The 13968-nt window shown below is 37.7% G+C and overlaps 1 protein-coding gene across 5 annotated transcripts in view; it reads right to left on the reverse strand.

Moving 5' to 3' along the window:
- Window positions 1-1330: 1330 nt before the first annotated feature.
- The window catches only part of SS18 (SS18 subunit of BAF chromatin remodeling complex), a 30180-nt gene continuing 17542 nt past the window's right edge, over window positions 1331-13968 (reverse strand). For 3 of the 5 annotated variants that reach the window (XM_048507639.1, XM_048507637.1, XM_048507641.1), the window contains 4 exons: window positions 13419-13511; window positions 12590-12706; window positions 4872-5005; window positions 1331-2944 (listed from right to left, as the gene is read on the reverse strand). In XM_048507639.1, the coding sequence (XP_048363596.1) occupies window positions 2918-2944; window positions 4872-5005; window positions 12590-12706; window positions 13419-13511 (371 nt within the window). In that variant the 3' untranslated portion in view covers window positions 1331-2917. The remainder of the gene's footprint in view (window positions 2945-4871; window positions 5006-12589; window positions 12707-13418; window positions 13512-13968) is intronic. The other 2 variants (XM_048507638.1, XM_048507640.1) reach the window with 1 other exon arrangement.

Raw genomic sequence — 13968 nt, forward strand, 5'->3', positions numbered from 1 at the left:
TGATAAATCCTGGTTTTGTTGCCTCTATTGCTTGCCCTGCAGAAACCCAATTACTATAACCTCCTGGAGCAAAGGCAGCACAGTCAAAAGTCATATATTATACAAAACCATAGTCAAGACTAACTGTGATTAATAAACGCACTTCAAGTCATGATTTCTGGAGTCTTATATATTCTTAATATCTGTAGTCAGAGTAGCCTCTGGATGATTACACCAACAACAACTAGTTTAATAAACTATAGATTTGTGCAATGGCTTTACCAAGCCAATGTATAAGGTCATGCTACAGAATTTCATAACTGATGATAACAGTAGCAACAATGATTATCCATTACATTTTCCCCTGATCTTTCCTTGAAGGAAAGTCTTTTCATTTTATCCTCACAACAAACTTCAGAAAGAGGTTAAGATAAGAGAGTGAGTAGCCAAAGGTCACCCAGCTTCATCAAGGTCTCTCCAGTCCTATACTGACTGTCTGGAAAAGAACACAAATTCCTGAGCAAGAATAAAAATTACATCCCTTAACTTCTTTTCAAATGGAGTGTTACTTCTAATTTCCTTCTGCCCAGAATGTCATAATTTAGAGAGACTCTCCTGACAGAATCCCTTGGGATAGATTTTCACTTACTGAAGCATAGTTACTGGTGTCATGTAGAACATAACGTTTCGCCATTTTGTAACATTTTTTCTCCCTTGATTTTATACTTTGCTTGTGTTTCAGAGGAAATGCCAACAATAAAAGGGAACCACTGTCTTTGTTCTTTTAACACAATATCAGAGGAATAAGGTAATGTTTGCCACCACCAATTAAAAACTTTTACAAAATAGGACGTTATAAAACAATTAAACCTTGAAAATGCATTGTTCCCTAGGAGAGAAGCCCTGGAGGAAATTCTGCTTATTAAAACTGCAATTTTAGTTTCCATTAAAAATGAGAATAAGACAACACAAGACCGGTTGGAAAGACAAATTATTTCTTAATGTCAGTTGAGCTGATTTTAAATGAGATAACATATCTATAGTAGGTTGGGTTCAGTATATTTTTTGTCTCAACTCATTTATCTAATTCAGTCATCTTGATTATAGCCTCATGGACCATCATTTTCAGAGAGAATTGTATAACAAACAGCCTACACATAACAACATGCTGATTACTGAACAGTTAATTCTAATTAACTTGGCTATGGCAAGAGAATTTCGATAAAGTTCTAGAATACAAATACCATTTGGTTACCCTGGCCCAACTACTACAAAATAAAAATCTGCAGCAAAGTCTCCAAATGAAATACCAGAGCGACAGAGATCTAATTTAAAAGAGCAAATGAGGAAATTAAAATCACAAATAATTTATTCTTCTGTTAGAGTTGATGAAGTACAGTTTTAAATAGCAATGAAGTACGCAGTAGTGGAAAATTGGCACAGAATATTGAAACGTTTCATTCGTACCAATACTCCTTGGGTTTTAGTTCAAAACGTGATTTAAATCTGCGACCAATGTAAAAACAAATTTGTTCTCTGTTTAACATTATGGAAGAATGAATATTTTTAAGTCATTAATTCAGACAATTAAATACATCAACACTATTTCTGTGTTAAAATATAGAAAAATCTCATGAATGTTCAGGACTGATTTTAGTTGGATTCTTTCGAAGTCTGAATGCTCACATTCCTTTGCAACACAGTATTCAGTAGTGCATCTGGAACACAACTGCAAGACAGGTTCAAGCAGCTGGTCTCCTCAATGGCTATGCTGTTGATCTGGATGGTGGCTGCTTCACATGCAACACTATAAGCATTATGTTCACAACAGAATTTGGCATTTTTCAAACCCCACTAAAATGTAATCTTGGTCTCATATTAACCAGTACTAAATGGACAGACACAACAAATTATTCCTTTCTTAACAATATTAACTCTCAGTAAAGAAAGTTTAGACAGAATTTTACAAAAGCCTCTATACTATTCTTGTTACATACAAATTATCCTACTAAAAGTTAAATACACTTATGAAATAAAATATGTGTCAATCTATATTTGTTTTTAAATACTTTGTATATTCAAGCCAGGTTAAATGAACACTTTTCAAATTCCTTGTTACTGTAATTAAAAAAAATTACAGCTTGGTTTACGTAAAACCATTGCAAGATACTTACAAATTCAACCCAAACGTATTCCTGTTACCTCCCGCCCCCAAAAACTGCCACAGCTAGAAACCATTTTTTTACAAAATAATTTCACGCAAAATCTTTCAAAATTATTTCTTTATAGACTGTGTCATATTGCCCATGATCATCTTGCCATTTAAATAACTGGTTCATTCTGCATACTGGGTCTGCTAAGGGTGTATATCCAGCAGCATCCTTTTCCAGTTGTCCTCCTTGTACAGTTTGGGACCAACGTGATCAAGAATTCATCATGCCTCAATCTATCTATATAGGTTTCTAACCTTGCCCAGTGCGTAGTGTACTGCCTTGCATATTCCATATGAAAAACATAATATACAAAATATTGCCGCTGTAAAAATTTCCCCCTTACAAAAAAAATCTGTGGAAAAATATTAAATTCCCTTAACCTTCATAAACGTACAATGCTGTTCATAACATTTCAATCTGTAACAGTTTGATATACAGTTCTAAGCTCATTGCAAAACATTGTTTGTCAATGTATCTTCTGTCCAATATTGCCATCTAGAGTAGAGATGTGAAATTTGTTTTCCAGAAAGACTATAACTTCAGTTCATAACTAGCCTAAGCAGGCAATATACTATAAAACAGCTATTTATCAACAACGTGGGAGAGTATTTTTGTTTCAAAAACTAGGTAGAATGGAAGATTCTCTTCACAAGAAGATGTCCACAGTGCTGATGAGACAATATGGCTGCTAACAGATACCGGCTACTGTACTCAAATGGCGTTTTTCATTGCTGGTAATTGCCATACTGTCCCTAGAAATGAAACAAGACAGTGTAAATAGAATGCAGTTTTCCTATTTTGCTCAGAAACAAAATAAAACAAAGGATGGAAGGCCACAGCCTAGAATGGACAAGGTTTATTCAAACATTTGAAAACTTTATTGAATGTTCATGTCTTCTTAAGCTGATTAGTCATTGCAAAATTCAACAGAAAACTCCACTGCATAAAACTTATTTTAGTGTATTATTTTCCTCAAACTAGTATGGACAACTATTAAAAGAAAGGGATGCTTTAGACCTAACTTCTGATAATTACCTGTTCAACAGAACTGCCAGTGAAATTTTTATAATATTGTTATGAATAATGGCATAAGACAGAGTAGTTGTCATAGGTAGAATTTTTTTTCTAGCTGATCAAAATTTAGACACCTTGAATTTATAATACTAAATTTGTGAATAGATAAAAAGAACTTTCTATAATGAACTGTGACATGCATACATCTATATCATAGTCCAGATCTTGAACAAGTTATTTGAGAAGACTGAAATATATATAGATAATACTTTGTTGTCCAGATGCGGGTCTCACTAGAATATCCAACAAAAACAAAAATCACGTTTCACTTGTACTAAAGTAATTTCTAACTTAAACATATGATATTGAAAAATCCCAGTTTTTGAGATTTTCTCTTCTGAGTCTCCTGATGAGAATATCATGGGGTACACTCAACAAAATAGGAAGCACAAATAGTAATATGTGATACTCGAGCCTACAAAAACACTCTGAAAAAATACAAAATAGCTTGGATCCATCCAGCCAATCATTTTTGCCCACATACTGCAACTTTCTCTCCCTTGTCCCCACCTGCTGCAGCCCAAGATACTCCCCATAATGCTGTTAATGGGGGTAGGGGTGGTCAACTTCCAGAAGAACAGTATTGGGGGGTGCATTTTGAGCTGCAGAGGGAGCAGGAAGGCAAGAAAATTTCACTGTGCAGGTGGAAATGCTTCTGCTCATGGAAATACTTAGCTAGATCTAAGTCGCTGTCTGTTGCACTGGCGGGGGGTAGGGGGAGTGTAGAAGCAATATATTAGCTTAGATTTTACTTTTGTCAAAGGTTTCTGGCATGCCTACTTGTACTGATAACTGAAGAGTTAAACTTAGTTATCAATAAACAAGCAATGAGAAGAAAGGAGATACCTTATAGTTAATTTTCACATTATTATTTTTGTTAAGAACATAAGAACATAAGAACAAGCCAGCTGGATCAGACCAGAGTCCATCTAGTCCAGCTCTCTGCTACTCGCAGTGGCCCACCAGGTGCCTTTGGGAGTTCACATGTAGGATGTGAAAGCAATGGCCTTCTGCGGCTGTTGTTGTTGTTGTTGTTGTTGTTATTATTATTATTATGCAATAGTATACAAATAATGTTCAAGATTATTAATGAAAACATTTGAACAATAAACCATGAGAGACTAACATACCATTTATACTCACAGATAAGTCGAGTTTTTCAGCACCTTTTTTGTGCTGAAAAAGACCTCCTCGACTTATATGTGGACCACCCGCAGCCGCTGCTGCCTGTCATTCCCCTCACTCAGTTATGTTTTTCTTTCCCCGCAGGCTCTACAGGCTCGGTTTCAGGGAAGCTGTCGCTCCGGGCAGCTTGTCTCTATCTTTCTTAAAAGGGCAATGCTACAAATATTGCTTAAGCAAGGAAACGCCAGAGCAGCTAAGGGCTGGGGCTGCTGTGGGGATCCAGGAGGCGGGGGGGGGAGAGCGATCTGGTAGGGAGCGGGCACCCTGGCTCTTTCCTGCCCCCGCCTGCTTTCAAGTTACCACCCTAGACTTATACATGAGTCAATAAGTTTTCTCAGTTTTTGGTGGTAAAATTAGGTGCCTCGACTTATATACGGGTCGACTTATACATGAGTATATACGGTAATATAAAAATAATACCTGATCATATCCATAAGGCCTCTGCTGTGGTGGCTGCGGGGGGCCAGGCTGTGCAGGCCTATATCCCCCATACTGTTGACCTTGCCCTTGGGGATAGTTGGAATACTGGGGTCCGGGACCACTTTGTGAAGGACCTGAAATATTTTATGGACCAAAACAGACATAACATATCTAAATGTAATAACCACAAATGCAGAAACAAAGTATCATCTCCTCCTACATATTTTGCCTCTTTGCCCAAAGTTAGAAAGCAAAATCTGTAATATTGCAAAATGAACAGTTCAAATCTGAAGGTGTATCCAAACTAAATAAATACAGTGGAACCTCGGTTTTCGTTGGTAATTCGTCCGAAAAGAATCGATGAAAACCAAAACCGATGAAAACCGAGGCAAACTTTTTCATAGGAATCAATGTAAATCCAATTAATCCGTTCTAGGCACTCCAAAAACATACCAAAAACACATTTTTTGGTAAATAAACATAGTGTTTAATGATGAAAACAGTAACAAACAATAACACTAGGACCAGTTTCAGAGCCAGTGGACCAATGTCGCACCAGAAAGCAGTCCAAAAAGGTCTGTTTCTGACGCCTCTTTAAGATTTGTCTGAAATGGGGCAAGACATTGTCATTAAACAAGTTGCAGACACGGTCTGCAACAGCTTTGTCTGGGTGATTTTTCTCCACAAATCCCTGCACCTTACTGCTAATTGATGAAAACCGAGGTAAATCGATAAAAACCGAGACAAATTTTTCACTGAAAAAATCGATGAAAACCGAAACTGATGAAAACTGAAGGCAATGAAAACTGAGGTTCCACTGTATTTGTAAAATCAAATTTGATGCCAGTTTTTCTATTTCAATGTGCACTTTTTCACTTTCCAAACACACTTACCTTGTATTGTCAAAGCCTTTCACAGCCAGATTCAACTTGTTGTGGTGGATTTCTGGGCTGTGCGGCCGTGGTCTGGTGGATTTTGTTCTTAACGTTTCACCTGCATCTGTGGCTGGCATCTTGGAAATCTGTTAACAGACTTCCATCTGTGATACACCTCTGAAGATGCCAGCCACAGATGCAGGCGAATGAAGGACAACCATCTCGGAGTGAAGCATATTTCGGACAATCAAACAAAATATGTTCTAGAGATTCAATAGATGATGGGCATGATGGGCATACTATGCAAACTCTATCAGTATACGGTGCTTTAGTAAATCGACTAATATTCAGCTGATGGATAAACGTTACATTTGATCCTAGTAAAGGCCCATCTTTGTTTTGGTTCAACCAACAGATGAAGGTAGGACGCTATTTGGCTGGATTTAAGTGATTCCAAAATATAATGGTGAACAGATCGAATCTGCATGGCTAAAGAGCCACTGCTGTTCCTGATCAAAAAGGAATATTTTGATTTTACTTAATATCTCTCTAGGAGTCAACATTTTAAACAATTAAGGTGTAAGCCTAGATAGGCTAATTTTTGCATAATGTGCTTCCACCATTCAGTTTTTTGGAGCTCGGGGAGCATAACATACATTAGAGCACTGTCTAAAGTATTAAAGAAAAGCTTGACCCAATATTTTAAAGTACGAAGCCATGCTCTAGTTTCCAACAAATGGTGTCCAGCCTCCAGGCACAATACCACATGTGGGACACTGTGTGGAACTCCAAAAATTTTATATAAGAAACAGGACTGCACTCTCTCTACAGTTTCATTCCATGTGTTAATCCAAAAAGGAATCCCATATATTAGTTGCTGAGTGGTTTTAGTATTATATGCTTTGGAGTACTGCAGGAATATAGGCATGACCTTTAGCAAAAAAAAAACAAACCTCAATAAAGGTGACAGTGTAGTGTTGCATCTTTAATTGCTGTGTCTCTATGTGTCGTCCAGTGTAAATTTTGATGCAAAATTACTCCGATGTATTTAAATGTTTTGACCTGCTCAATTACGGCTACATAAAAAGTCCATCTAGTGGGTTGGAACACATTGGAAATAACCATAATTTCCGGGTTACAGCCAGAAAAACCCACCACAACCAACCATAATGTTTTTTTTTAAGTTTAAATTAAGTGAATTTTCCAAACAATACACACTGCATTTAGTTAAGAGATGAGTTCATCCTACTTTAGATCTAGAACAGGGGTAGGCAACCTTTACCACCCAAAGAGCCATTTGGACCCATTTTCCATGGCCCCGAAGATCTACTGAGCTGGGGCGCCGGCTCCACATCCTCCAGTTCGGCCCCTCCACTTACCTTTCCTTCCAGCGCTGGGAGGCAGAGGCACCGGGCAGGGAAACCCCCAACTGCCTGACGGAGCAGGCAGCCCACGCTACCCTCCGGCTTCCAGGAGTCGGCAGGCAGCGTGGGCATGTCTCTCCAGCCCACCAGAACAGCACTGGAAGGAGAGGTGAGTGGAGGGGACGTGAAAAGTGGCGCCCTTACGCATGGAGCCGCCTCCAGTTTGGCCCCTCCACTCACCTTTCCTTCCAGAACTGCTCTGGAGAGCTGGAGGGACACACCCACGCTACCCTCCAACCTCCAGGCCATGTGGAGCCGCAGTATAAGGTTGAAAGAGCCACATGCGGCTCTGGAGCTGGGGGTTGCAGACCCCTGCTCTAGAAAATAGGATTGCATTGTCGACATAAGAATAATTGGTACAGCAATTTTGCCTATCATTAACAGTGCATACTTGAATCTTTGTGTCTAGAGACAAGATAATTCAAAAATAAATTGAACAAGGTTGGTGCCAACGCACAATCCTGTTTCATGCCTGAACTGATTGGAAGTTTAGGGGTAAGTTTGACAATTGATGCACATTTTACTTGACAGGTTATTTTAAAGTGGAAAACTCGTATCAAAATGAGGAGTCTTTCGTCAAGACCCATATTTCTTAGTTTGGGCCAGATGAGAGATCTATTTACTGTATCAAAAGCTCCTTTGAGGTCCAAGAAGGCATGATAGATTTTGATATAATTTTGCATCTGGTATTGAGATATTAGCACATTTAACAGTATTCAACGGTCTAATGTGGTAGAGTCTTTTCTGAATCCAACTTGTTCTAGGCTCCAAATATTATGCACTTCTGACCAGGCATTTGAATGATTTAGCAGTTATTTTGCATACAGTTTCCCTGTTATCGATAATAAACTTATGGGTCTGTAATTACATGGCTCATGGGGATCACCTTTCTTAAAAACTGGCATTATATAGGTATTTGTCCAAGAATTTGGGATTATGCCCAGGCTGTTGACTAGGTTAAACAACTTGGCTAAGATTGGAGTCCACCAATCCACGAAGGTTTTATACAGTTCAGCAGGCGCTTGACTGGGGCCAGGGGATTTATTAAAGTTGGGAGATTAAGATATTAATCTCATCAAGTAATACGCTGGTATCTCAGCCAGATGAGATAAATCTTGAGGCAAAAAATCATCTTGGGATTCCTGAAATAGATTACAAAAACATGAATGCCACCCCTGAGGATCAATATCGGTTGGAAGAGATGGTGTACGAAATCCTTTGGCAACAATAGATCAAAATTCTCTAGTTTTCTTTTCCTTTGTTGCCAAAATAAGGGCCTCCCATTGGGACTGTATTAATCTTTGCTGGTTATTACAAATATGTGTAAGCAAAGAATTCCTTAAAGAAAAATACTGATTAGGCAAAGCATTTATACCTTGCTTTATAAAATTGGTGTAGATCTTTCTAAGAGTCGTTTTAAGTATTTTACATTTATTATCAAAAGGGGAGGTACCTGCTACATTAACTCAAGGTGCATAAGGAGTGACTTGTTTGAAAACAGCATTTATGATGGTATCAATTAAATTCTCAAATTAGTTACAGAAGTCGGTTACAGAAGAGGCAGATAATAAAAAAGACTTCAATCCAGTTATACTTGAAGAGAAAATGATTTCACGTATTTTATATTCAGTAGTATTGCTCCAGACCAGCCTAGGGGGAACAGTCTGAAGATGGGAATGATTTTCTGGTGTTGGAATTGGTAGAATAAGAGAGAGGTTGGTCACGCCAAATTTGATGATCAATTTGGAAACTTCCAATTAAATTTATATAAGATTCCAATATTAAAATATGATCGGGGTGCTACTGCTTCGTGAAGAAAAGTATGTGAACGCTCCGGTACTAGAAAACTTAGTTAGACCTGTAAGGTTTACTATGTGAAAATTTAAACACAGTTGAGCCAAGTGAAAGCCAGCTGAATTTAAAACAATGTCTTCAGAATATCTAGAATAGGTAAAGAATGACTTCAGAATATCTAGAATAGGCAAAGAAAAATACCATGGCACAGATTCTAATTTGAAACCTAATAGTTGTTGGTAGGAATCTTCCTTCCTGCCTATCCTAGCATTCAAATCACCTACAAACACTATATTAAGGGAATATTCAAGAGATTTTCCAGACATTTGAAAAATTGGTTCCATTGTAAATCGCTCTTGACCTTATTGCTACATGGAGGTAGGTATAAATTTACCAATATAAAAATATGTTTATCCCAATTTAGTAGCATGGCCTGAGCAAACTGCTCGCAACACATAAGTGGCTTTAAAAAATAGCCTTAACTAAAAGTAATTAATATTGCCAGGCCGGCCTGATGACATCAATTGGGCTTGCCCTTGTATGTGAGAAGAGAAAATACATTGTAGTTGTGAAGTTTTGGATCACAGGTCATCCAGGTTCCTGTATACAAATAATATCAAAATGCTTTAAATAGCTAATCAGGATTTTTTTGCCTTGTTGCACCAACCAGCTACATTCCAGGAGAAGAGAAACATGTGCCTGGTGTCAATTTTCTACAGATAGAAGGTCTAAAGTTCTTTCATCATTGAAAAATCCATTGTTGGAACGGTCACTTCTCAAGAATGTGTTTTCTACATATTCAGCAGATATGGACTTGTCAGGATTACGTGACTCTTGTGGGATCTGCAAGGATGCATCATCATCAAGGCATCATCATCAAGGCAATTGAGGAGATACAGCCTCTTTCATTTCCCACTGACTGTGGGCTTCCTGAGAGCATTCAGCCATTTCCATTTCCAGCTGTGAATCCATGCCATTTTTGTTTGTTGATTCTTCCATCGAATTTCTCACTGTAGATAATTGAGTCTTTCTCTGGTCGTATTTTTCATAAAGCTGAGTTCTCATCCGATCTATTCGATGCAGAACCACCTCTTGTTCACTTCGAGGTAAAAATTCAAAAGATGATCTAATATCATTCTCTAGAATATCACAGTCGCTCTGTGCCTTTGCATCTTTGAGCGTTCTCTGCACTCTTAGAGATTGGTATGTTGGGTTGTGCTGCTGAAAGTTCAATCTTTGAGGTGTCATCAGTCCTTGAAGTATTTAGTTTAATTAACGGGTTAATAAAAGAGTTTTTAAAAGTCTAGAAAGATATGCTCCATAATTCTTTAAAATGGCCTTTTCGACATTAAAAAACAAAATTCAGATAAATCACTGAGGGTCACTTTAACTCTGCAGTGATGTTTTCATCTGTAGAGCTGTTCTACTGCAGAGACTCTAAAATATTTTTTTCAAAATCTGTCTGAGGTGTTGATTTATTGTGTAAGCTGAATTCCAACGTGGTATCCTTCCACTAAATGGTAAAATATCCAGTATTATTTGGTTGATGAGCAATTTCAAGTTCCCCTTGTTTGCTTTCAGGTGTGTGTAGGAACATTTCTGGATTTTACTACCTCCATTATTGGGAGGGCTGTAGTTGGTACTTTAAAACGTGTAGATGGCTTGTATATATTGTAATAAGATGTTTCTTATATCATTATGTATTTCAGTAAACTTTTTATCCATGCATTTGAGCAGATGGATACCAGTACAGGATTCTTTAATCTCAGTTAAATGGATAATTACCGAGGCAAGCCTTTTTTCAATATGCTGAAAAGATCTTACTGTTAACAGGCACTGGTCTGCAATTTCAGCCTAAAGTTTTGAAAAGAAATTGTCAAAAGTAAATAAAAGATCCAAACCCTCTTTCTCTCGAGGCTGACCACCACCACCACCACTCTGCGATCTATCACCTGAATAGTTGTTGCCTGTGGAAGTGTTTAAATTAATTAGAGATTGCTGTTCTCTAGGTTCTTCTATGGTTTCATTTTCTACGTTTTCCAAGGCAGAAAATCTATTTTGGGTGGGGAAATCAATCTGCAGCTGGTCATTAGAGGGTTGTTTTAAAAAGGCATCGGATTTAGATTGTTTTAAATTTGGTTGCCAAAGATTCTCGCTTGGTGAGCTGATTCTATTTTTCTTTTAGACATCATTCATAAAAACCAAGTCATTTATTTAATTTGTATTGACTCACTCTGTGTAATGTGTCTTGAGGCCAAGCTGAGAAAGGTAGACTATAGACAATGCAAAAAAGTCACTACTTAATACAGAACAATAATAATGAATTGTATGATGTGCTGAAGTTCGTTCACATAGACTTGGATGAATAATCTGTACACAGAACTCTACCTGCAGAACATGGTTCGTTGGCTCTCCCTTCTCATTTCAGCCTACTATGCCAAAATCCACTTCTAAGTGTCAGGATTGCTTAGGAACAGTGTAAAATGTGATATGGGGAGAAGGGGTTTCAGTGAAAACTGGTGGAAATTGCCCTCTCCCCTTCACAAGCAGGCATAAATTCAAACCATACAGTTGCATTTAACTGACATAAAAGACTAGGGAGGTTCCTGGACACAGGCTGTAGAGTCTACATTTTTACCATTTCTAAAATCCACTGAATTTCAGAACCACATTACATAATGGTTCAAAGAAGTCAGGCACTGATCTTTTTTCTTTGTTATATGTTGATTTATATTTTATTATGAAATGCCCAAACACAAAGTATGAAAACTATTAGATCTGTAAAACAAATTACACAACTGGGTGTTATTTCAGTATTTAACTGAACAATTATAATTGCAGATGTGCTGACCAGTGACATCAATATACATTGCCGTTTAAAGTTTTGTTGATTTACAGTGCAAGCCTTAGTAAAGTTACATCCTTCTAAGTGCACTCACTTCAGTAGACTGAGAAGAGTATAACTCTCCTTAGGACCGTACTGTTAAACCTCTAAACATAGGAAGCAATCATTTTTATAGTTGTTACTATACTATAAAAACAACAGAATATTGATTACAATATAGTTATGACAGTGGTTCAATGTCAGAACTTACAGGATACTTACATTTTTAAAAGAACTCTGATGTTGTGACCCTAAACTTATGCTGAGAGAACTTCACTGAAATCAACAAGATTGAGGGCAAAACCAGCCATATTTTGCCCCCTTGAGCTGAGTATGGGTTCCTCTGCAACTGGACTCTCATTCTACTTAGTTAGATGTCAGCTGCTGGAAACTTATGTCCCGAGTACTACAGGGGCTTGATCTGGATCAGGACCATAATATGCATGGAGAAGGGGCCTCGGCCTTCTCCTGATCCAAAATGGCTCCAGGGGTGTTATTTGTCCATGGGGAGGGGGAATGCATGTGAACTGATGTGCTATACATTACTGGCAAATAGTTGCCGTAATTTCACACCCTTCTAAGGCAATTCCATTTGGACTGATAAAAATTGCCATCAAAGTGGAGTGCGTCTATATGCATGTCTTAACCTTTCCATAAGGACACTATGGGCATGAAAGGAAGTTCATAAAATACCTGCTCGACCTCCTTATTTCCCAAGGCAACCTGTCCTCCATTACTTACCATAACCTTGCTGCTGTCCAGGGTAGCCTTGCTGACTTGGGTACTGTTGCTGTTGATATCCTTGCTGCTGAGGCGGTCCTTGATACGCATCTTGCTGTTGAGCATATTGTGAATTTCCTGAAAGCATTGTAAGCAGAAACAATTAAAGGCCCTTCCCCTGATTCCAGTGTATGTATTTTAAAGATGCACAGCCAACACCACAAAAACAAAATGAAAATGCAAGTCTTGATCTCAAAAACTGGAAAGAAAAACAAAAGAAAACACAAACCAAAACAGAAGGAATTCGGCCAAACAAACTGCAGTTAAAGCCAGCTTTTGCAAGGCTACACTGCAGTATTCTCAGCATCTCTGCCATACGAGCATTAAGTTTACTGGGACATGATGCCATGACTTGATAAGGCCATGACTATGCTAAATGAAAAAAGGACAAAATTAAAGACAGCTACAGAGCACAGACTAGCTACACAAAAATCAGCAAGCTGTTTCCTAAAGGCACTATATTTGTATGTATACATACGCACAAAATATATAACTGGACCAATGGGATTTATGTTTAAATAAAAAGATACTTTTGAAAAAATGCTAACGTGTTTTAGTCATTTTACTGCTGTCAGAAATGACAAACCAAGGTTATAGTTTAAGAAGTTTGCAAGAAACTATTTTGAATGCTTCAAGTTCCCTGCAATTCTCAACAGCCAGCAACTAATAGTCTACAAGAGCTTTGCATGGGCAGGAAATAAGTTATGTTGTGCAAGAATTTTTTTCCTTTGTGGAAGGGGAGAGGAAAAGGAATGTATGTGCGCATGTGTGTGTGAAGGTATATAGATACCTCCTTCGTAGTAATGTTGGGAGGAATCCTCATAAGGCCTATCGTAGCCTTGTTCAGGATACGACGGTTGCTGATAACCGTAATCACTATGACCTACATCAATTCGACAAGAAACAGGAAGAAACGTTAATGGCCTCTGAGTGAAAACCCTAAAAAGATTGCAACTTACTGAAAAAAATCAGTGTCAGCTGGAAATACATAAAAAAGACCCTTGAAATTGAATTAGCAGGATTTACCAATAGGACTTTCTTTCATATTAAATTAACATGTGACAAGAAAAAAAAGGCTAATGAAAGTAGATTTAGCAACATCACAGCAAGGGACGGTCCTAAGCTTCTTCTAATCTGTATTAGAAGTGGGAAATACTTTGTCTTTATTTTTTAAAAATGAAAGCATTTAAGCCCTTCAAATGTAAATAACCTGAATTTAATTAGGATCAAAGAAACCAATTATCATACTTTGTCTAACACAAGTCCTACTGATTTCCAATTCAAAAAACATATGTTAAAAGCAATGTGAATTATTACAAATAAAATTCAATGGAATTGTG

Source organism: Sphaerodactylus townsendi, linkage group LG09, assembly GCF_021028975.2.
Source record: "Sphaerodactylus townsendi isolate TG3544 linkage group LG09, MPM_Stown_v2.3, whole genome shotgun sequence".
NCBI lineage: Eukaryota > Metazoa > Chordata > Lepidosauria > Squamata > Sphaerodactylidae > Sphaerodactylus > Sphaerodactylus townsendi.